Genomic DNA, 21,809 nt, shown 5'->3' on the forward strand with positions numbered 1-21,809 from the left:
TAGATTCGGCCAGACCTGTTATTATATTATTAACTTATTGGAAAAGACTTAAGTGCCCTTCTTTAAGTAAGAGGCACTTGAACTAACATAACAGTACACATCAGCATTCTCAACAAGTACAAAGACCGAAATACCCCTTCACTAACACCACTAACACTCCCCCTCAAGCTGGTGAGTATATATCATATAATCCCAGCTTGTTACATATGTAGTCCACTCTCCCCCGACTCAAACCTTTTGTAAACAAGTCTGCCCATTGGTTTCCCGTACTAACATATGCAGTTTCTATCACCCCATTCAGCACCTTCTCTCTCACAAAATGACAGTCAACTTCGATGTGCTTGGTTCTTTCATGAAACACCGGATTGGAAGAGATATGAACCGCTGCCTGATTGTCACAATAGAGCTTCATTGGAGTACTGATGTCATATCCTATCTCCTGTAGAAGGTTCCTCAGCCACACTAGTTCACAAGCAGTATGTGCCATGGCCCTATATTCCGCTTCTGCACTGCTTCTTGCCACAACTGTTTGCTTCTTACTTTTCCATGTTACCAGGTTACCCCCCAGAAAGGTGCAATAGCCTGTGGTAGATCGTCTATCAGACATAGAACCTGCCCAATCAGCATCGGTGTATCCTTCTACTACCAGTTTTCCACCACTTCTGTACAGCAAACCACGACCAGGAGCTCCTTTCAGATACCTCACAATCCTTAGCACTGCATTCCAATGTGGGACCAAAGGTTTCTGCATGAACTGACTCACCACACTAACCGCAAATGAAATATCTGGCCGAGTAATGGTTAGATAGTTTAGTTTGCCTACAAGTCGTCGGTATCTGCCAGGCTCTTCAAACACTTCACCTATATCACTGCTCAGCCTCGTATTTGTTTCCATAGGTGTCTCAGCCGGTTTAGTACCCAACAATCCTGTTTCTTCCAGTAAATCAAGCACATATTTCCTCTGGCACAAATTAATGCCATGCTTAGATCTTGCTACCTCTATGCCCAAAAAGTATTTCAACTTGCCAAGGTCCTTTGTCTGAAAGTGTTCCTGTAGGAATGCCTTCAATCTGTCAATGCCCATTTTATCATTCCCAGTCACAACGATATCATCCACATACACCACCAATATTATTTTACCTGCCGAAGAGTCAAGACTGAAGACAGAGTGATCAACTTGGCACTGTTTCAGACCAAACTTCTTGACCACCTCACTGAACCTACCAAACCATGCTCGAGGGGACTGTTTAAGTCCATAAATAGCCTTCTTAAGTCTACATACCTTACCATCCTCCCCCTGAGCAACAAACCCAGGTGGTTGCTCCATGTAGACCTCCTCGAGCAAATCCCCATGCAAAAAGGCATTTTTGATATCGAGCTGATGGAGAGGCCAACCAGACATAGCTGCAAGAGAGATGACGACACGAACTGACCCTATCTTAGCAACCGGGGAGAACGTCTCCGTGTAGTCAATGCCATAGGTTTGGGAGTACCCTTTGGCAACCAGCCGCGCCTTCAGGCGCTCAACACGACCATCTGGCAAGTACTTAACACTATACACCCACTTACAACCGACAGCCTGCTTCCCAGGAGGAAGAGCGGTGAGATCCCAAGTGTGATTATGATGCAAAGCAGAGAGCTCTTCTTCCATAGCACGGCACCACTCTGGAGAGGTAAAGGCTTCCTGGACATCCTTAGGAACAACCACGGAGGATAACAAAGATATGAACTGGCGATGGGAAGCGGAGAGGTGGGTAAGTGAAACAAAATTGGAAATAGGGTGAAGGGTGCAAGTACGCTTACCTTTCCGTAAGGCAACAGGAAGATCTAGGTCGGAGGCTGGTGTCGGAGCTGGAGCGGGATCTGTCGACGGTGATGAAGTTGGAGGAGCTGCAGCCGGTACACATGGGCGATGTGTATACACGTGACGGATGGGTGGACGGTCAACCAATGGTGGCACCGGAGACAAGGACGCAGGCATGACTGGAACCAGAGGAGGTGGATCAGCCACAGGAAGAGGAAGAGGAGGGGGTGATGTGGGGGAAGCAGCAGCACCGGACCCCACGAAGAACGGAGTAGACTCGAAGAATGTAACATCAGCACATACCAAGGAACGACGAGAACTAGGATGATAACACTTGTACCCTTTCTGAGTTCGGGAATAACCAAGGAAGATACACTTCACGGAACGTGCATCTAACTTGTCAGTCCCGGGACTCAGATTATGAACGAAGCAGACACACCCAAATACCCGAGGAGAAAGCGGAAACGGAGACATGTTGGGGAATAAGACACTAAAAGGAGAACGACCATCAAGGATAGACGTGGGCATCCGATTAATTAAGAAACAAGAGGTGAGCATTGCATCACTCCAAAAAGTTTTGGGAACATTCATGTGGTGCATGAGGGAGCGTGCCGTTTCTACAAGATGGCGGTTCTTTCTCTCAGCCACCCCATTTTGTAGCGGAGTATAGGTACATGAAGTTTGGTGTATAATGCCATGTTGGTCCAAGTATTCTCGAAAAGATGAAGACAAGTATTCACGACCATTATCAGAACGGAAAATTTTGATGTGAACCCCAAATTGATAGCGGATCTCAGCATAAAATTTCTGGAAGATGGAAAATAATTCACTTCTTTCTTTCATTAAATAGAGCCACGTCATTCTTGAACAGTCATCAACAAAAATAACAAAATATCGGTATCCATTATATGACATCACTTTATAAGGACCCCAAACATCTGAATGAATTAAAGAAAAAAGACTCGACACACGGTTATCGACCCTAGAACGAAAGGGAACACGATGGTGTTTCCCAAATTGACAAGACTCACAATCTAAAACAGAAAGTTGACTCAATGAAGGGACTAAGGACTGCAACACTTTCAGCGAAGGATGACCAAATCTACAGTGCCACTGGAGACGAGAAATGGATGACTGAAGAGCCGTTGACGTTCGTCCACCACCATCAAGATAATACAATCCACCGGCTTCATGCCCTCCACCAATCTTCATCCCCGTCTTGAGATCCTGAAAAACACACATAGAAGGGTAAAAAGTGATGGAGCACTTAAGGGACTTGGTCAGCTTACTAACAGACATAAGATTAAATGGAAGCTTAGGTACATATAAAACAGAGGATAGGGATACAGGGTCTAGGTCAACATTACCAACGCCATAGATAGATGACGTGGAGCCATTAGCAAGGGTAACAGATTGTGATGTTGAGCAATGAGTGAGAGATGAAAACACACCTGGAGTTCCCGTCATGTGATCGGAGGCTCCAGAGTCAATAATCCAGGGGTTGGGTGTGGATGCCAAACAAGCCATACCTGAGTGTGCAAAGGAAGTTGTGTTCTGCTGCGACTTGGATTGAACAAACCTCTCATACTCATCCCGAGGAACACTCACCATCTCCTTGCCTGGACCATCTGAGGGAGTAGAAGTCATCGGGTCAGCTAACCGGTTCTCCTGTCTAGAGCTGAAACTGGTGTCACTAGTCATGGCATGGTTGGCCCACGTCGAGGGAGGACCATGTAAGTCATAGCAGTAGTTAATGGTATGTCCATCCAAACCACAATGAGTACACTTCCGTGGACCCGAGCCACGTCCTCTACCACAAGCTCCCCCTGAATCTCTGCCTCCAGTACGACCACCACCACGGATATGTGTAGATCCACCACTACCACTCCTGCCAGACTGGGCTCCTCGAGCCCCACTTCTGCCACCTCGACCTCTCGACACTGCGAATGCTGATTTATCGGAGACATTAGAGTCCATAGATCCAATGGAAGCCCTCCGAAGACGAGCAAACACCTCCTCTAAAGATGGAAGAGCAGATCCCCCTAGTATCTGGACTTCAGCCCCACCAGAAACCGTGTCACATCAAGCTGCTCTCGCTGTTGCTATTGAACTTTGACATCTGAAGTGAGAGGATGATAGACATTTAACTCATTACGGACATTCCTCACATTGGCATAGTACTCCTCAAGGCTCTGATTTCCCTGTTGCAGATTGAAGTATTCCTGATACAGTTGATATACCCTAGTGGTATTATCCTGACCTGAATACAGTTTCTTAGCATGATCCCACACCTCTTTGGCTGTGTCAAGAAACATGAAGTTCATACTGATTTTGGGTTCCATACTGTTCCACAACCATGTAATGATCTGTGCATCTTCCTGTTCCCAGTCTTCATATTCCTGAGAATTAGCGGGGGGTTTCTCCTCTCTTATATGCTTCACTTTCTTCTTCGCCTTCAGAAAAACCTCTACAGACTTGGCCCAAGGGACATAATTCTCTCCATTCAGTTTAATGGAGGTCATTTGGACATTCAGGTAGTCAGTAGATATCATGACACTAGGTTTACTATCACTGTTATCTGCCATTGCCGAACTCCCTTAATTCTGAGCACTGAATTAGGAGCACTACACACTGCACACTACACAGACACTTCACCGAAATCTGCACACTGATTTCAACAGCTGAGAACTGCAACACCACAAACCCTACTCACCGAAATCTATACACTGATTTCAGCAGTATTAAATGCTGAAAACAACAACACCACAAGCCCTACTCACCGAGGTCTACACACTGATTTCAGCGATATCAAAAGCTGAAAACCACACTTGTAACACCACCAACATTAATCCACAACTATAGGAAGCTTCACCATTCAGTAGACACTATTGCCATTCGAATCACACACAAACCAGAATAAACCCTAGCATAAACCCTAGGATACTGCAATCTGAAAACCCATCATGCGAACTGTACTACACCTCTCATGTATTCCATAACAAAAAAAATATATATAAAAAAACTTTACCTCATCGCCTGAAGGCCAACCATACGAAGGGCTGAGACACCACTGCACCACACGTACCAGCCCTAACTAGGGCTTAGAAACCACAGCAACCAATCATCAACGACACAATCGGAGGCATAGAGACCTCCTAGGGAAGAGGGCGATCACTCCTTTTCAGCCCTTTTCCCAGTCTCCAACTCACAACTGAGAACCCCAAGTGAAACCCTAATTCGAATGCGCAGAAGGCAGAATTCTAGCAAGTCTGATTTGGTGAACCTAGCTCTGATACCATGTTGAAGTTTGACCTGCCATAGAATTCTGTCTTGTTCGTTGACTGTAGAGTAAAGTAGACAGCAAGAAATAGGAGAGGAAAGAAGAAAAGAGAGAAGAGAGAAAAGAGAGAAAGGCTGGTTCGAATTAGGGAAAAAGTTAATCCCTTGATTCGGCCAGACCTGTTATTATATTATTAACTTATTGGAAAAGACTTGAGTGCCCTTCTTTAAGTAAGAGGCACTCGAACTAATATAACAGTACACATCAGCATTCTCAACAAGTACAAAGACTGAAATACCCCTTCACTAACACCACTAACAGGATCTAAGAAAATACCTTCTAGAATATTAAGAAGAGACAAAGTACTATTCGGTTCTGACTCCCTAACTGCTCTTCTAAGACCCAAGTTCCACCCAAAACCTAAGGAAGCTTGTGAGGACACCAAGAAACTGGATATAGGCTTATTTTTCATATTAGACAAGGCAAACAGAGAAGGGAACTGATCCTTCAAAGGAGAATCCCCAATCCAGACTTCTTCCCAAAATTTAATGAGGTTACCAGACTGCAAATTGTACCTTGTCCATGGAGTGAAGAGAGGCAAGGAAGCTTGAATAGCTTTCCATGGAGAAGCTCTTGTAGTCCTAGCCGAAATTCCAGCATCCCATCCATTGCTTGTGAGCCCATGAATACTCTCCACAACCTCTCTTTCTCTAGGGGAAACCTCCATAACCATTAAAAAAGCCACGTTCCTCTTCTGAATATTCCCTAACCCTAGTCCTCCACATTCTTTGCTTCTGCTCACCAGATCCCACCTAACCCTATGATCCTTTTTCTCCTCACCTAGGTGACATAGAAAATCCCTCATTAATTTTTCCAACCTTCTGAAAATCCTCCCTGGCATTTTAAAAAAACTAACAAAAAAATATATTGGAAGGTTGGCAAGGGTAGATTTTATTAGTGTGGCTCTCCCTCCCAAGGACAAGTATTTCCTCTTCCAAGAGGCTAGCCGCTTCTCAAATCTCTCTACCACCGAATCCCAGAAGTTTTGCCTCATTAGATTATCCCCAAGAGGCAACCCCAAGTACTTCACTGACCAATTAGACACCGCACACCCTAAAATGTCCGCACACTCTTCCAACTCTCTCTCCTCAAGATTTATCCCTCCTATACAGCTTTTGTCAAGGTTCACTTTTAAATTAGACATTTGCTCAAACAGTTGTATGCTAAGTTTCAAATTCCTAAACCATCTACAATCACCTGCTTCACAAAAGAGGGCTGTATCATCCGCAAATTGCGGATGAGTTAGAGGTGCCCCATCCTTACCAACTCCCCAACCTTTTATTAGGTTCCTCGAGTCTGCTCTAGAGACCAGTCTTCCCAAGACATCAACTATCAAAGTAAACAAAAACAGAGATAGGGGATCTCCTCACCCTATTCCTCTTAGAGTTGGGAAGAAATCCACCACTGTCCCATTCACCAAAATGGAGTAGTGACAAGACCTAACACACCCCATCACCTACTTACACCATCTCTCTCCAAAACCATAGTTTAGCATTACCTGAAGCAAAAATGACCAATCCACTAAATCATACACCTTTTCCACGTCCGGTTTATATACCACACCCTTCTTCCCCGATCTTTTGAAATCCTCCACACTTTCATTTGCTATTAGAATTTGGTCAATAATCTGTCTTCCCTCAACAAAAGCTCCTTGGTCAAGTTCAATAATATTGGGGAGGACTTTCCTGATCCTGCAAGCCATCACCTTTGTTATGATCATATAAAGACTATTCACCAAACTTATCGGCCTGAAATCTCCCATTGCTAGGGCGTGAAAAAATTGTTTTCCTATCACCCTCCTTGATCCACTTTCACCTCGATTTTTGCTTCCAGCTAATCTCCTCTTTGATCAAGATATCCTCCAACTGCTTTCTTAAATTCCACCTTAGTTCCCTATCTCTTTCCTCTGTACTCCCATCTTCTTCTTTTCGATCAATCTCCTCAATTTAGTCCATGAGAGTATTCTTCCTCTCCTTTATCCTCCCAGACTCTATCATACTCCATTCCTTAAGTCTCTCTTTCAAGTATTGAAGCTTCTTATGGAACCTCATTCTTTTCCACTCCACTCTAGGGTTACTCTCCCTCCACCAACCCTTAATCTTCTGAACAAAATCCAAGTGTGTTAGCCACATGTTTTCAAACCGGAACGGAGTAGGGCCAATACTCCTTAGTGTCTCATCACTAATCACTATTGGCCAATGGTCTGACGTTACCCTTGGGAGTGATCTCGGCATCAATCCACCCCAATGTTCTTCCCAATCTAAAGAAAATAAAAATCTATCCAATTTGGAACAAACTGGGTTAGCTTGGAGGTTGGGCCAAGTGAAGTTACTATGCATTAAAGGGATCTCTTTGAGTTGGAGGGTGTCCACCAAACTATTAAAGCTCCTCATGCTAGTTGTCACCCTTTGTCTGGAGTTGTTAGTTTCATTCATGAACCGGATTACATTAAAATCTCCTCCAATACACCATGATCCCTCCCACAACCCTCTAATATCCCCCAAATCTTCCCATAATTTCCTCCTTTCCCGATAATCATTAGGCCCATAAACATTCGTGAACACCCACTCAAACCCATCCTCTAATTGTTTAAACTTTATAGAGACTGTAAAGTTTCCAATGAGATCCTCAATCCCCTCTAGCACCTCATTCTTCCACATAGTAACTATACCTCCCAAAGATCCCCATGACAGAGCAATTGCCCAACTAATACCCCTAGCCTTCCATATGCTTCTAGCCCATCTCTATCAAAATCTTCTCTCTTTGACTCTTGAATCAGCACTATATTTGGGTTCAGCTTCCTAATGACCTCTCTCACTATTGCTCTTTTTCTCGCACTTCCTAAACCCCTTACATTCCAGCTAACTATTTTCATTCCAACCTCGCTTAGGAGACCCCTCTGAGACCTTTCTACTTATGCCCTTTTTTTCTTTCCCATCTTCCCCCTAGAGTTTTGTCCCCCTCAACATCTCTCCTCAGTCTCTCCACTTCCATTAGCTTTCGCTTCCTCACCTTACCTTCCTCCTTCTGTTTCTATAAGAAGACTTTCAGATCGTTGGGGTCCTTGAGTTTACAACCTAGTTTCCCCACAAATTCCATTACCAAGTCCTCTGTATTCCCTGTTTTTTCCCCTTCGAAGTTCGAACACATTCTCGGTTGGAGTCGGTACTTTTTCTTCATCCCTGTTTGTTTCTACCTCTTTTACAACCTCCCTTTCAAAGTCGTCCAAAAAACTCACAATGATCTCCCAAATTCTTTTATTTCTCTCTTCTTGTTCTTCTAGGTCTTTACCTCTTTTAGTTCCCTTCACTACCCTACTCCTTGAGCACTTCACACTAGGTTTCTCATGAGCTCTCGGCTTTGGGTATGAGATGGAATCTGGCACCAAGGACATAGAGCAAACATCAGTACTAAAAACCGAATTGACAGGGTTACCTGAGTTGTGATTTTGAGGAGGAATTGGATTTAACATATAAAATAATAAACTTTATCAAATTATACTACAAGCATATGTCTATATATAAAATATTTATATATAGACATAATTATACTACAAACATATAAAATAATAAATTTTTATCGAATTCGAATTTTAACCCGATCGGATGGGGTTAAATCCAGATCCGATCTGATTATTATTCAGATGCAACTTCTAATATCCAAATCCAGGATAATCGGATTCAGAGTCTAATCGGGTATTGGACTTTGAGTCCTTTGACAGCCCTAGTTTCACATGATGAAACAAGGTCTTAAAGTTGCATCATAGGAAGCCAGGTGTATGATTATGATATGTACCTATGGTATCACATAGAAAAAATTTGGATTGGCAATCAAAAGATTAACAACTTGAAAGGTGTGCAACAACAGTAAATAACTTTATTAACTCATTGCTCATATATTTAATTGTAAGCAAAGATCTAAGTTCAACTTATACAAATATGTAGGATAGACACCAAAACACAACAACTAACAATAAAAGTTGGAACATGGAAAAGATGAATCAAGAAAATATTAGGTTTGCATGAGTGAACTGGTGATGGGCATGGTATTGTAAATACTTTGTTATTTTGTTCTTAACATTATATAACTAAGCTACCACATCACATAGAATATTCACAAGCATCAACTTAAAAAAAATAATAATAAAATGGTGACAATTTGTAATGTAATCATAATCATGATTATCTTACCAACTGAAATGGGATCATAAGATCAGCTTCAGCAGTTGACTGACGAGGTGGTAGACGCATCAATTGGCGACTTTCCTCAAGAAAACACTGGAATACCAAGTCATACTTCTATTACCAAAAGAATCGTCTTATGGGGTAAAAATATGGGTACTTATATCATCATTTAGGAACAGGAACAGCATTATACACAGTGGATAGGAAGTCTAACTTAACCACAACATAACAAAACCAGATATGCCTCTTTCTAGCAACGGCAATAGATGATGGGAGTCATGAAGAAGACTACAAAAATTGTCATCATTAACAGGAACTTGTACAGTCCAAGTGTCAGACCATGAGTTGGTCAAAAAGATTTCACCAAGTCGATCTTGAATTGTTAAGTAGATAAAGAATGGATATTAAGACAATGCATCTGACCAGGAAAAATAGGTTGTACTTTTATGATAAAACATCCTAATGTTTAAGCTTGTTGTCTTTTAAGAATCTTTAATTCAAGATCACATGAAGCCAGTTCTTGCAAAAGACAGAAGTTGAAGTCAAGTCCGAGTGCAATAAGCATCTAAGGTAAATTAGCTGTGCAATAGCCCACTGCATGCAAATCCTGTTCAAGGTCCATGAGTAGATTATGGGTTGTGCAACAATTAGGAATATAAATAAAATAAAAGTTAGGCACAAGGATGCAAAGATAACTAAAACCAGTGTGCCAGTGAGGAAGTTAGTTCTCCACACTAATTGGAGCAAGTAGTATGTGAAAGTATCAGAAACTAGCACTCCTTTAATGGTGGTATAGTAATATAGGAAGAACATCCCCTTCTTTCTCCAGTATTACATGGAAATAAAACTAGAGGAAATGATGACGGAATATTCTTTTTATAATGAAGATGCAGAATTGAGAATTGAGATTCAGTAAGACAAAAAAAAAATGCTTACATTCAGAAGACTGCGTTCTGCAAAAACAGGATTGTTAAAATGCATCATTTACCTGGAAAAAATCTCCCTTAGCTAAAAGAAAATAATCTTTAAGAGCTTTCAGGTGGCCATTCAAGTCGGCACGAACAACCACAAGCTGAAAAATAGGGCAAACAGTAAATAGATGAATGAAGAGCAAGAAGAACAAAATCCCTCGTATTCGCAGTTCACCTGCCAAAGATGACTGGCTGCAATCGTACGGATGGAGTCAACTGCATGTTCAAATGACCTCTTGTGGAATTCAGCAGTATCCTGCAGAAAGTAATCAAGCATTTGATGTTATAGTAGCACAAGAAACCAAGGGAAACTATAATGATAGTCATGAGAAACTACAAAGTGCAAACATCACTTCTGACATGTATATGTGGAATGATACAGCAGCAGTAAAACTAATAACTAGACCTTTAGCTCTTGAAGCATAGCATCAATTTTATCAGCCTCGGACTGTGGAAGTAATTCCTCTCCTATCAATTTCAAATCTGCAAAAGACTCTTTCTGGAAAGCAAAGCGCCCCATAAATCCTTGAACTCTAAGTGACCCTTTGGGTATTGGTTGATGATTAACGGCATCTTGATATCTAAAAGTAGGACTTGGATTTCGTAGGACCCTGATTGCTTTTCCAGAAAAAAGAATTGATTCTGCAACAGGCATACGGATGTACTCTGGTAACATGTCCTGAACAAATAAGCAGAAAAATTAATAAAATATAACAGCATAAAGTTCAACTTTGTATTGCTATATGGCCTAGGAATATTTTTTTAGGCAAAGGAAAAGGAAAAAGTGTATCACTATATCAATTGAAAGAGATAAACTTAGACGAAAATCTGTTGCAATATATGATGAAACAAGATGCAAGATCTTAAAATCACGGAACAGACATTTCAGAGCTGGTGGAAAGGGGTTTTTACCAAAAGAGATAAAAGATAACAAATAAAAAAACTGAAAGTGAGCAACAAGGATCCATATGATGCACTAGCATCATAACCTGAATAGATAACCATGGTCTGCTTGTAATTATCTATTCCTACTAACTCTTACTTGTATGCAGTAAAGCATGGTTTTGAAGCCGGACGGTCAGACCATTCGGCCTGGAAACCATCCAGGCAACCAGTTCCATTTCACCCCTGAACTGTTCTTTGCCAAAAACTGTTGACTTTTGTAGGAAACTGTGGACCCCACATTAGTGTACTCATGGGACAGCATAGATTTAATTAAGTCTTGATTAGGATTAGCTTTCCTAGTAGGATTAGTTTTAATCTTATCTTATCTTATCTTGCCATGTAAACATTAAGTCCTATTACAATTATGAAAGCATGTATATAAATTCAAAGGGTGGGGCGGCTGTTTAATACAACCAACCACTCTCTTCTCCTAAAACCCTTCCACGAGTTCTTCTCCATCTCTCTTCTTCTCTTCTCCTCTTCTCTTCTAATTTTCTTTTATTTTCTGTTCAAATCTGTAGTCTTGTACGACTACTTGGTATCAGAGCTTGGATTAGGGATTCTCATGTGATTTTGATCCAGCCGACCACATGAGAGTTGCCTAGGGTTGGAAGAATAGAGAAAGCTCTCTTTGGCTGATTCTTGGAGGTTATTTACAACAGCAGTCCAAAGATTGGATCGTATCTTTGATAACCAGGAAGAATCAGCGGAAGAGAAAAGGATCAAGATCAATCCTTGATCAGTACTAGAGGTGGCGATCAGAATTTCAAAGGATTTCTATTCGATCAGTACTAGAGGTTGTGATCAGAATTTCAGAGGATTTCTGTTCAAGATCAGAATTTCCCCTTCAAGATTAGAGGATCAAGATCAGTTCTTGATCAAGACTAGAGGTGGCAATCAGAATTTCAGAAGATTTCTGGTTCAAGATCAGTTTTTTTTTTCTCTTCAAGACTGAGAGAGACAATCAAAACTCCAGAAGTTTTCATCAAGATCAAAGCTTTTCAGAATTTTCTGGTAAGTTTTTCAATCTTTCTTAAGACCGGCAGCAAGAATACCTTGATATAAGAGGTACGAAAAAAAAACTCCAAAAGACTTCTGTAGTCATTTTTAGGGTTTAAGAGAAACCCTCAAGTTTCAGGGCTGTTATTGCTTCAGGACTTGTCTCCCTCGATTTCTTTGCTCTCTGGAAGATTCAGTAGAGCTGTTTCAACAGGACTGTTACAACAGAACTGTTACAGTTTTTTTACTGCTATGAGTCTTAATAGGCCAACTGTCACAGAAATTAGGGCTTCTTTTACTGCTATTACCTGCTGCAGACCTAGTAGGCCGACTGGTACAGTAATTAGGAAGTTTTTTTACTGATCAATAATGGAGTTTAAAAGCCAAGGGGAGAGTGTTTTTTGGACTGGTTCAGGTAGCATGTCTGGAAACACCTTCCAGATTACAACTATAAAGTTTGATGGTTCAAACTACTTAGAGTGGGCCCAATCAGCCATGATGGCCATTGGGGGAAGAGGAAAGCTGAACTACTTGTTGGGGGATGTGAAGGAACCAACTAAGGAGGATCCCACTTATGCTAGGTGGATTCAGGAAAATTATTTGGTGATGACATGGCTGTGCAACTCCATACAGCCACGCATCAGCCGAAATTACTTATGGGCAAAAACAGCTAAAGAAATATGAGATGTTGTGAAAGAAACCTATTCTCAGCCCCTTAATGTTGCTAGGGCTTATGAGCTGAAATGGGAAGTTAGAAATCTCGGACAATGAGAGAAACAGGTCTCTGTTTATTTTTCAACCCTAAAATCTTTGTGGCATGAAATTGACCATCTTGAGACAATAGAATGGGAAAGCCATAGAGATGCACAGACTTACAAAAAGACAAGTTGAAACTAACATAGTATTTGAGTTCTTGGCTGGTTTAAATTCTGAGTATGATATTATAAGACAATAGTTGTTGACAAGAGAGGGTGTGACTCTGTCTCAAGCCTATTCCCTAGTGCACAGTGAGGAGACTAGGAGAAAGGTTATGTTGCAGCAGCAGCCTTTCGAATCTGCCCTGGCAGCAGTTAAACCCAAGTCTAGGGGAGATAAGGAAAGGGATATGAAGAAAGAGGCTAAGAAGGACGTAGTGTATGAACATTGCAAGAAACCTAAACACACTAAAGACACTTGTTGGAAGTTGCATCCACATCTAGTTCCAGCAAAACTCGGAAACAAAAAGGGGAATGCCAATATGGCTGTTAACACTGATAGTGCAGCCTCAACAGCCTCAAGAGGCACTCCTTAGACACCCTAGTTGTTGTCCGAGCTGCTCTGACACAGTTGGAAAGTGAAGTTAGTAACTCAGCCACCATCAACTCCTTCAACCTCATCTTTTGCTCAATCAAGTAATCGGGCCTTAGCTTATCATGCTTCAGCTCCAAGTAATACAGAACATTCTTGGAAAATATATTCAGGAGCATCTGACCATATGACTGGCTTGCCATCATTTTTTCTACCTATCATTTATCTTCTGGCAAAGACAAAGTGTCCATTGCTGATGGATCCCTTATCCCTATTTATGGCAAAGGAGACATCAAGTTGTCTAATGCCATTTCTCTATCCTCTGTCTTGCATGTTCCTAAGCTTAATACTAACTTGCTTTCAGTTAGTAGCATTACAAAAAAACAGAACTGCTCAATAACATTTTTTCCTGATTGATGTGTTTTTCAGGATCTGGAGACAAGGAAGGTGATTGGGACTAATCGTGAAACGAATGGAATCTACCTACTTGGAGGAAGTGCTCATCAGGAAGATAGCAAAACTAAGAAATCCTCTGTTTCTCAGTATGTTGATCAAGTGATGCTTTGGCATAATAGGATGGGTCATTTATCCTTTCAGGCCTTAAAAAGTTTGTTTCCTAGTTTATTTGAATCTATCCAAATGTCTAGTTTGAAATGTGAGAATTGTGAGCTTGCAAAACATTGTAAGACAACCTATTCATTAAGTAATAATAGGAGCAATATTCCTTTTGAAATTGTGCATACTGATGTTTGGGGACCCTATCATACCACTGCCATAGGGGGTACAGATATTTCTTGTTATTTGTTGATGATTATACTCGGTTTTCCTGGGTTTACCTTATGCGTTCTCGAGATGAGGTCCCAGCATTAACCCGGATCTTTCATCAAATGATTTTAACCCAATTTGGGGTCAAAATTAAAATTTTTAGATCCGACAATGCAAAAGAATATTTTGCAAACCCATTAGCCTCCTACCTGCTTGACCAAGGGATTATCCATTAGAGTACCTACCCACATACACCACAGCAGAATGGGGTTGTTGAAAGAAAGAATAGACACGTATTGGATGTAGCTAGAGGCATTATGTTTACCTCAAATGTGCCTATACGTTTCTGGGGGGATGTTGTTCTTACAGCAATATATCTCATCAATCGGATTCCTCACGGGTTCTTGACATGAAATCTTCATTTACCCTTCTATACCCTGATAAAGAATCGTTCACCATTCCACTTAAAACCTTTAGTTGCACTTTCTTCGTTCAGATCCTTGGTCCTCATCGTTCCAAATTTGATCCTAAGGCCTCCAAATGTATTTTCCTTTGCTATGTGTTGGATTGAAGTCTTTGTATGTATGAGTATTCGGCTGATAAGAGTTCTTATTAGCCTTTACTTAAGTTTAAGTTGTCTTGTACTGGGCCTTTGTTAATGGGCCTAATCCTGTTTAATGTTTTAAGTTGTCTGGGTGTCCCATCACTAATCAGGGGCATTCTAGTAACTTCCTGTATCATTGTACTACACCATAATATAAATAATAGTACTGTCGACTGAATAGAAAGTTCGACATTCTTGCATCTCTTCTTCTTCTTCTTCTCTTTTCTGCTACTTCGGCTACAGTAATTTAGCTTTCATGGTATCAGAGCATTAGCTTCTTCCTAGTTTCAGCCGGCACACACTCTCTTCTCTTGTTGTCTTTTCATCTTCTCTCTCCCTTTTCTGGGTTGCTGTAGAGAAGACCTAGGGGTGTAAGAGTAAAGCAAGTTCGAACCTAGGGTTTCTCTTGGTTGTGGGACTCAAGGGAAGTAAGACCCAGAAGTAGATGTCCTACTAGGTTATTTCCAGCAAATAGTAGCTATTTGGCTACTAAGAGAGGTCTGTGTAGGACAGACCTAGTTGAGGACTGATTTCAGCAGTCCTAGCACTAGCCGAAAGGGGCTTAGCAACTTCTACAGTTACAGCTTCGGTGCTCCAGCAAGACTCGCACAGACTTAGCTTCTTCTACAGAGCCCATTGTTCACTTGCTACTGTTGCGGCCTCGAACTGTTCACTCACTACTGTACCCGAACTGTTGCAGTTTTTGGTTCAGCCCAAGTGAAGTCTATCTAGTGTTCTACCAGCACTGTGAACACTTCTACCATCATAGCAATGTGGCAAACAGCTCCAAGTTCAGGGTGGTTATCAGTCCGAAACCCCTCACCACTGCTGTGAGATTACCTAGGGAGCTGCCAGCTCCAGATTGTTCAGCACTGTGAACCCTAGTTGAGGACTGATGTCAGCAGTCCTAGTATTGGCCGCAAGGAAGGGCACTCTCTTTACAGTTGCAGTACTCAAAGTTCAAGTGGAGTCTGCATAGCACAATAGTTGAGAACCCTTAGCTTCAGGTCGGTTACCAGCCCAGAACTCCTTGCTTGCTGTTGTAACTGAACTGTTTCAGAACTGTGACAGTCTCGGCAAGTCTGAAACTATGTCGAGTGCTGTCAGAACCTGCTGTGGTCATTTCAGCTAATCAGATCTGCTCCAGAACTGGTTCAGAACCTTCAGAACTGCTTCGGCTAGTCTCAATCAGTGTCACCTACACAGTGGCTGCAGTCAAGATGTCTTCAATACCCAGAGATGTTTCTTCTAGAGATAACAGGCCTGCGGCAAGTGGGAATTTTGTCACCAGCAACAATGATGACAACTCACAAAATACACCAACAGTGTCTTCTTCTCCTATGGGACAGGTTGTTGATTCCTCTGGAACTGGTACATTGGGCTTCTCTGCTAGTGAGGTTGAGATCCTTAGTAGGGCATTAGCCCGTCTAAGAAATAATTCTTTTGCTTCTACATCTCTTGCTAGATCAGGTACAGCCTCTACCTTCAGTGCCACTGGCTCTATTGACTCTACTTCTTGGGTTATTGATTCCGGTGCTACTGACCATATGACACATATGTCTTCCCTATTCTCTTCATATCATTTGTTGTCTGGTCAAGATAAGATGAGAGTTGCTGACGGGTCTTTCTCCACTATCTCTGGAAAGGGAATTGTTGACCTAAGCAAGGACCTCCCTCTTAAATCAGTTTTACATGTTCCCAGTCTTACCTCAAATCTCTTGTCTGTTTCAAAACTTACCAAAAATTTGAACTGTAGTATAACCTTTTTTCCTACTCATTGTGTCTTCCAGGACAGATTGACAAGGAGAACGATTGGGTGCGGTCATGAGTATGGAGGCCTCTACTACCTTGATGCAAACATCGGCTCAGCCTTACAAGCATCTGCTGCTAGTAATCCAGAAAGTGTGGAGTCAATAGCTAAGCTGCATCTTTGGCATGCTAGGCTAGGTCATGTGTCTTTCTCCTCATTAGAAATGTTGTTTCCCGAATTGTTTAAGGGCATTCCAAGTCAGAGTCTAACCTGTGAAGTATGTCAAATGTCAAAACAATGTAGAACTGTGTATCCAATTTCCAGCAATGAAATTTGTGCTCCTTTTGATTTGGTTCATTCTGATGTCTGGGGCCCTTCACCCATTGTTTCCTTTGATGGCTTCCGGTACTTTATCAGTTTTATTAACCACTACTCTCGTTGTACATGGATCTACCTGTTAAAAGGACGGGATGAAGTACCACGGATAACCATGGCATTTTGCAAGATGATTGAAATACAGTTTAATAAGAAGATTAAGCAATTCAGGTCAGACAATGCTGCTGAATACTTTGAAAAATCCTTGAACTTATTCCTGGAAGATGCTGGCATACTACATCAGTCATCCTGTGCTTATACTCCTCAGCAGAATGGAGTTGCTGAGCGCAAGAATAGACATCTATTGGAGACAGCTCGAGCCTTACTATTCCAACACAAAGTCCCCAAGCAATACTGGTCTCAAGCTGTACTTTCTGCATCATATCTGATAAACCGGATGCCATCTAAGGTGTTGGGTATGAAAACCCCTTTCTCTGTTTTGTGCCCCACTCTTCCAGACTTTCCCCTTCCTCCTCGGGTCTTTGGCTGTATATGTTTCATACATGTGAAGGATCCAAAGAAGACTAAGCTAGATCCTAAGGCTACAAAGGGAATATTCTTGGGGTACTCCCCTACACAAAAGGGTTACAAGTGTTATGACCCTGTCTCCAAGAGAAAGTATGTCACCAGAGATGTGGTGTTCTTTGAGTCTCAACCCTATTTTCAGTCTTCTCAAAATCCTCTTCAGGGGGAGACTAGTGGGATGGAAGAGGATTCTCATTCTCCCTCCTTTTTTGTTCCCCTATCTACCTCGGGTCTTCCATCCTCTCCTCCTACTCCTTGTTGTGACATTCCGGGTCAACCCAGTGAGGCTCCCACTGTGCCGGTTACCTCTCCTGATGCTGCAGATGTTCTTGAAGGCTCCAGTAGGCAACAAAAAGAGATACTTACATACAACAGAAGGAAAAGGGGTCATCAACCTCATGACAGCAATCAGTTGGACTCGGATCAATCTGTCTCTACAATCCAAGGTAATTTCAACTCTCATACTTCTGATTTGGATCTTCCTATTGCTCTCCGTAAGCCTATCCGCTCTTGCACCACCCGGCACCCCATTGCTGATTTTGTTTCTTACTCACATTTATCTCCTGCCTATCACTCATTTGTGTCTGCTCTTTCCTCTGTGCGTGTTCCTTCTAGGTACTCAGAGGCTGTGTCTGATCCAAGGTGGAAAGAAGCTATGAATGAAGAGACGAAAGCCCTAATGAAAGCAAGAACTTGGGAATTAGTGGATCTGCCAGAGGGGAAGACCACTGTTGGGTGCAAGTGGGTATTTACTGTAAAGCACAGGGAGGACGGGTCCATTGAAAGGTACAAGGCCAGACTTGTGGCAAAGGGGTTTACTCAGAAAGAAGGGATTGACTACAAAGAAACCTTTGCCCCGGTAGCAAAGCTCAACACAATTCGGGTTCTATTGTCACTAGCAACAAATTTTTCATGGGAACTTCATCAGCTGGATGTGAAGAATGCCTTCTTAAATGGTGACCTTCATGAAGAGGTATTTATGGAACCTCCACCAGGCTATGACTTTAGTAGAAAGGTGTGCAAATTGAGGAAAGCATTATATGGGTTGAAGCAATCTCCCCGTGCATGGTTTGAGAGGCTCTGTGGGGCCATGAAGAAAGTGGGGTACACTCAGAGTGGTGCAGACCATACCTTGTTCATAAGGAGACAGGATAGCAAACTTACTGCACTCATTGTTTATGTGGATGATATGGTAATTACCGGGAATGACTTGGAAGAGATAAAAAGACTGAAGGAGTTTCTAGCTTCTGAATTTGAGATCAAAGACTTGGGTCATTTGAGATATTTTCTTGGGATTGAAGTTGCCAGGTCAAGAGAGGGAATCTACATATGTCAGCGGAAGTATGTTCTTGACCTCCGAGAGGAAACAGGCATGATGGGGTGTAGGCCAGCAGATACTCCAATGGAACAGAACCATGGCCTGCAGGAATCAGTAGGGGAGGACTACTATGATAAAGAGAGATACCAAAAATTGGTAGGGAAGCTGATATACTTATCCCTCACTCGGCCAGATATTGCTTATGCTGTGCATGTTGTCAGTCAATTTATGCACTCTCCAAAGATTCCTCATATGAAAGCAATTGAAAGGATTCTCAGGTACTTGAAGACTTGCCCAGGGAAGGGAATTCTCTTCAGGAAAAACAATAGAATTGAAATTGAAGCCTACACTGATGCAGATTGGGCTGGGTCTGTTGGAGACAGGACGTCAACCTCGGGTTACTGTACATTTGTGGGAGGAAACCTGGTCACATGGCGCAGTAGGAAGCAGAATGTAGTGGCTAGATCAAGTGCAGAAGCAGAGTATCGAGCTATGGCCCACGGGGTTGCTGAACTCTTATGGCTCAGAACTTTTCTTAATGAACTTGGCATTAAGGCTGAAGGTCCTCTCAGGCTGTATTGTGACAATAAAGCTGCCATCAACATTGCCAACAATCCCGTGCAGCATGACAGGACAAAACATATTGAGATTGATCGGCACTTTGTTAGAGAAAGAATTGTCTCGGGTGAACTCTGTGTGCCTTATACTCCATCTGAGATGCAAATTGCGGATGTACTGACTAAAGGGCTAGCAGCAACAAAGTTTAGGGACATGCTTGGCAAGCTAAACATGATTGATATCCATGCTTAGCTTGAGGGGGAGTGTTGGATTGAAGTCTTTGTATGTATGAGTATTCGGCTGATAAGAGTTCTTATTAGCCTTTACTTAAGTTTAAGTTGTCCTGTACTGGGCCTTTGTTAATGGGCCTAATCCTGTTTAATGTTTTAAGTTGTCTAGGTGTCCCATCACTAATCAGGGGCATTCTAGTAACTTCCTGTACCATTGTACTACACCATAATATAAATAATAGTACTGTCGACTGAGTAGAAAGTTCGACATTCCTGCATCTCTTCTTCTTCTTCTTCTCTTTTCTGCTACTTCGGCTACAGTAATTTAGCTTTCACTATGCACAAACTCAAAAGGGATATTGTTGTTATGAACCCACTTCTGGAAAAAGATTTGTCTCAATGGATGTCACTTTTTTTTAGGATAAACCCTATTACCCACGGGTTTCTCTTCAGGGGGAGAATAATGAGACTAGGATTAGCACATCAGAAGTTCCTTTACCAATCCCATTAAGTGAAGAAGGGTGTAGTGGGGAAGGTTGTCAAAGGTGCAAGGATGTGAGAGTCTATCACAGACGATGGAGACAGGTTGATTTCGAACATCAGCAGTCCAGGCCAGTCCCAACCCCCTCTGCAGATCCAGATCCCAGTACCACAGTAGCCCCAGTTCCTTCTACAAATCCAGATCCAGGTACCACAAATACTACAGATGAGAGACATCCCGCCATGGAGCCTTCACCTTCATTAGATGATCTTGACCTTCCCATAGCAGTCCGTAAGGACAAGCGTCGTTGCACCACATCCACAGCTCACTGCATTTATCAGTTTTTGTCCTATGGTCATTTATCTTCCTCCTACAAGTCTTCTCTTGCATCCATTGCAGATATTCCCATTCCCAGAACAATACAGGAAGCATTGGCAGTACCAAAATGGAAAGATGCAATAAAAGTAGAAATGGATGCCCTCATCAGAAACAATACCTGGGAAATAGTTGATCAGCCCAAAGGAAAGAAACCGGTTGGATGTAGATGGGTATTCACTATGAAACATAATGCTGATGGTTCCATTGAAAGGTATAAAGCCCGATTAGTTGCAATAAGATTTACTCAAACATATGGTATTGACTACTTATAAACTTTTGCACCAGTAGCAAAGATGACCACTATCAGAGTCCTATTATCTCTTGCAACTAGTTACTCTTGGCCATTGTATCAGATGGATGTTAAAAATGCCTTCCTCAACGGAGACTTGCAGGAAGAAGTTTACATGTAATTGTCTCTTGGATTTTATTGTACGGAGACAGAAAAAAAAAAAGTTTATCGATTGAACAAAGCCTTATATGGACTAAAACAGTCCCCCGGAGCTTGGTTTGCAGATTCAGACGAGCCCTTGAAAGGTTCGGATATGTGCAGGCCCAGTCAGACCACACCTTGTTTATTAAGAGAGTAACTTCTTCCGTAACTTTACTTGCTGTGTATGTGGACAATAATGTACTAATAGGAAGTGATGCTAGTGAAATTGAGTCTCTTAAGCAACTCCTTCATCAAGAGTTTGAGGTAAAAGATCTAGAGGAACTATGATACTTCTTGGGCATTGAGGTAGCTAGATCCAAGCATGGGATTTTTGTCTCTCAACAGAAGTATGTTCTTGATCTGCTAGAAGAAAGAAGAAAGTTGGGAGCTAAGCCTGCAGACACACTTATTGAACAAAACCATAGGATCAATGCAGAGGGAGGAGAGCCTCTTGAAGATAAAGCTATGTTCCAACAGTTAGTTGGAAAACTTCTCTATCTTTGCCTCATAGTGTAGTTAGTCAGTATATGCACTCTCCTAGAACTATTCATCTCCTTGCAGTTGAGAGGATATTAGCATATCTGAAGAGGTCCCCAGGCAGAGGCATTTTGTTCAAGAATAATGACGTGAAGATAGAAGTCTACACAGATGCTGATTGGGCTGGGTGTGTTGATGATCGAAGATCTACCTCTGGATATTGTGCCTTTATATGAGGTAATCTGGTCTCCTGGAAGAGTAAGAAACAAAGTGTTGTTTCTCGCTCCAGTGCTGAAGTTGAATATATGTCCATGGCAAATGGTGTGGCTGAGATTCTATGGTTAAGATCATTACTTGAGGAATTGAGTATTGTTTATGAGAAACCCCT

The 21,809-nt window shown here is 41.9% G+C and overlaps 1 protein-coding gene across 2 annotated transcripts in view; it reads right to left on the bottom strand.

Moving 5' to 3' along the window:
* GCP4 (GAMMA-TUBULIN COMPLEX PROTEIN 4) overlaps positions 1–21,809 on the bottom strand; it is a 73,444-nt gene that overhangs the window by 44,018 nt on the left and 7,617 nt on the right. For both annotated transcript variants that reach the window (XR_735447.3, XM_010261231.3), the window contains exons 6-9: positions 10,706–10,978; positions 10,475–10,555; positions 10,317–10,400; positions 9,335–9,421 (exon numbers count right to left, since the gene is read on the bottom strand). Coding sequence is in view for 1 of the 2 variants with exons in the window: in XM_010261231.3 (XP_010259533.1) it covers positions 9,335–9,421; positions 10,317–10,400; positions 10,475–10,555; positions 10,706–10,978 (525 nt within the window). In the remaining variant the exon portion in view is untranslated. The remainder of the gene's footprint in view (positions 1–9,334; positions 9,422–10,316; positions 10,401–10,474; positions 10,556–10,705; positions 10,979–21,809) is intronic.

This window comes from Nelumbo nucifera, chromosome 3, assembly GCF_055504915.1.
Source record: "Nelumbo nucifera cultivar China Antique chromosome 3, China Antique-T2T, whole genome shotgun sequence".
NCBI classification, from domain to species: Eukaryota; Viridiplantae; Streptophyta; class Magnoliopsida; order Proteales; family Nelumbonaceae; genus Nelumbo; species Nelumbo nucifera.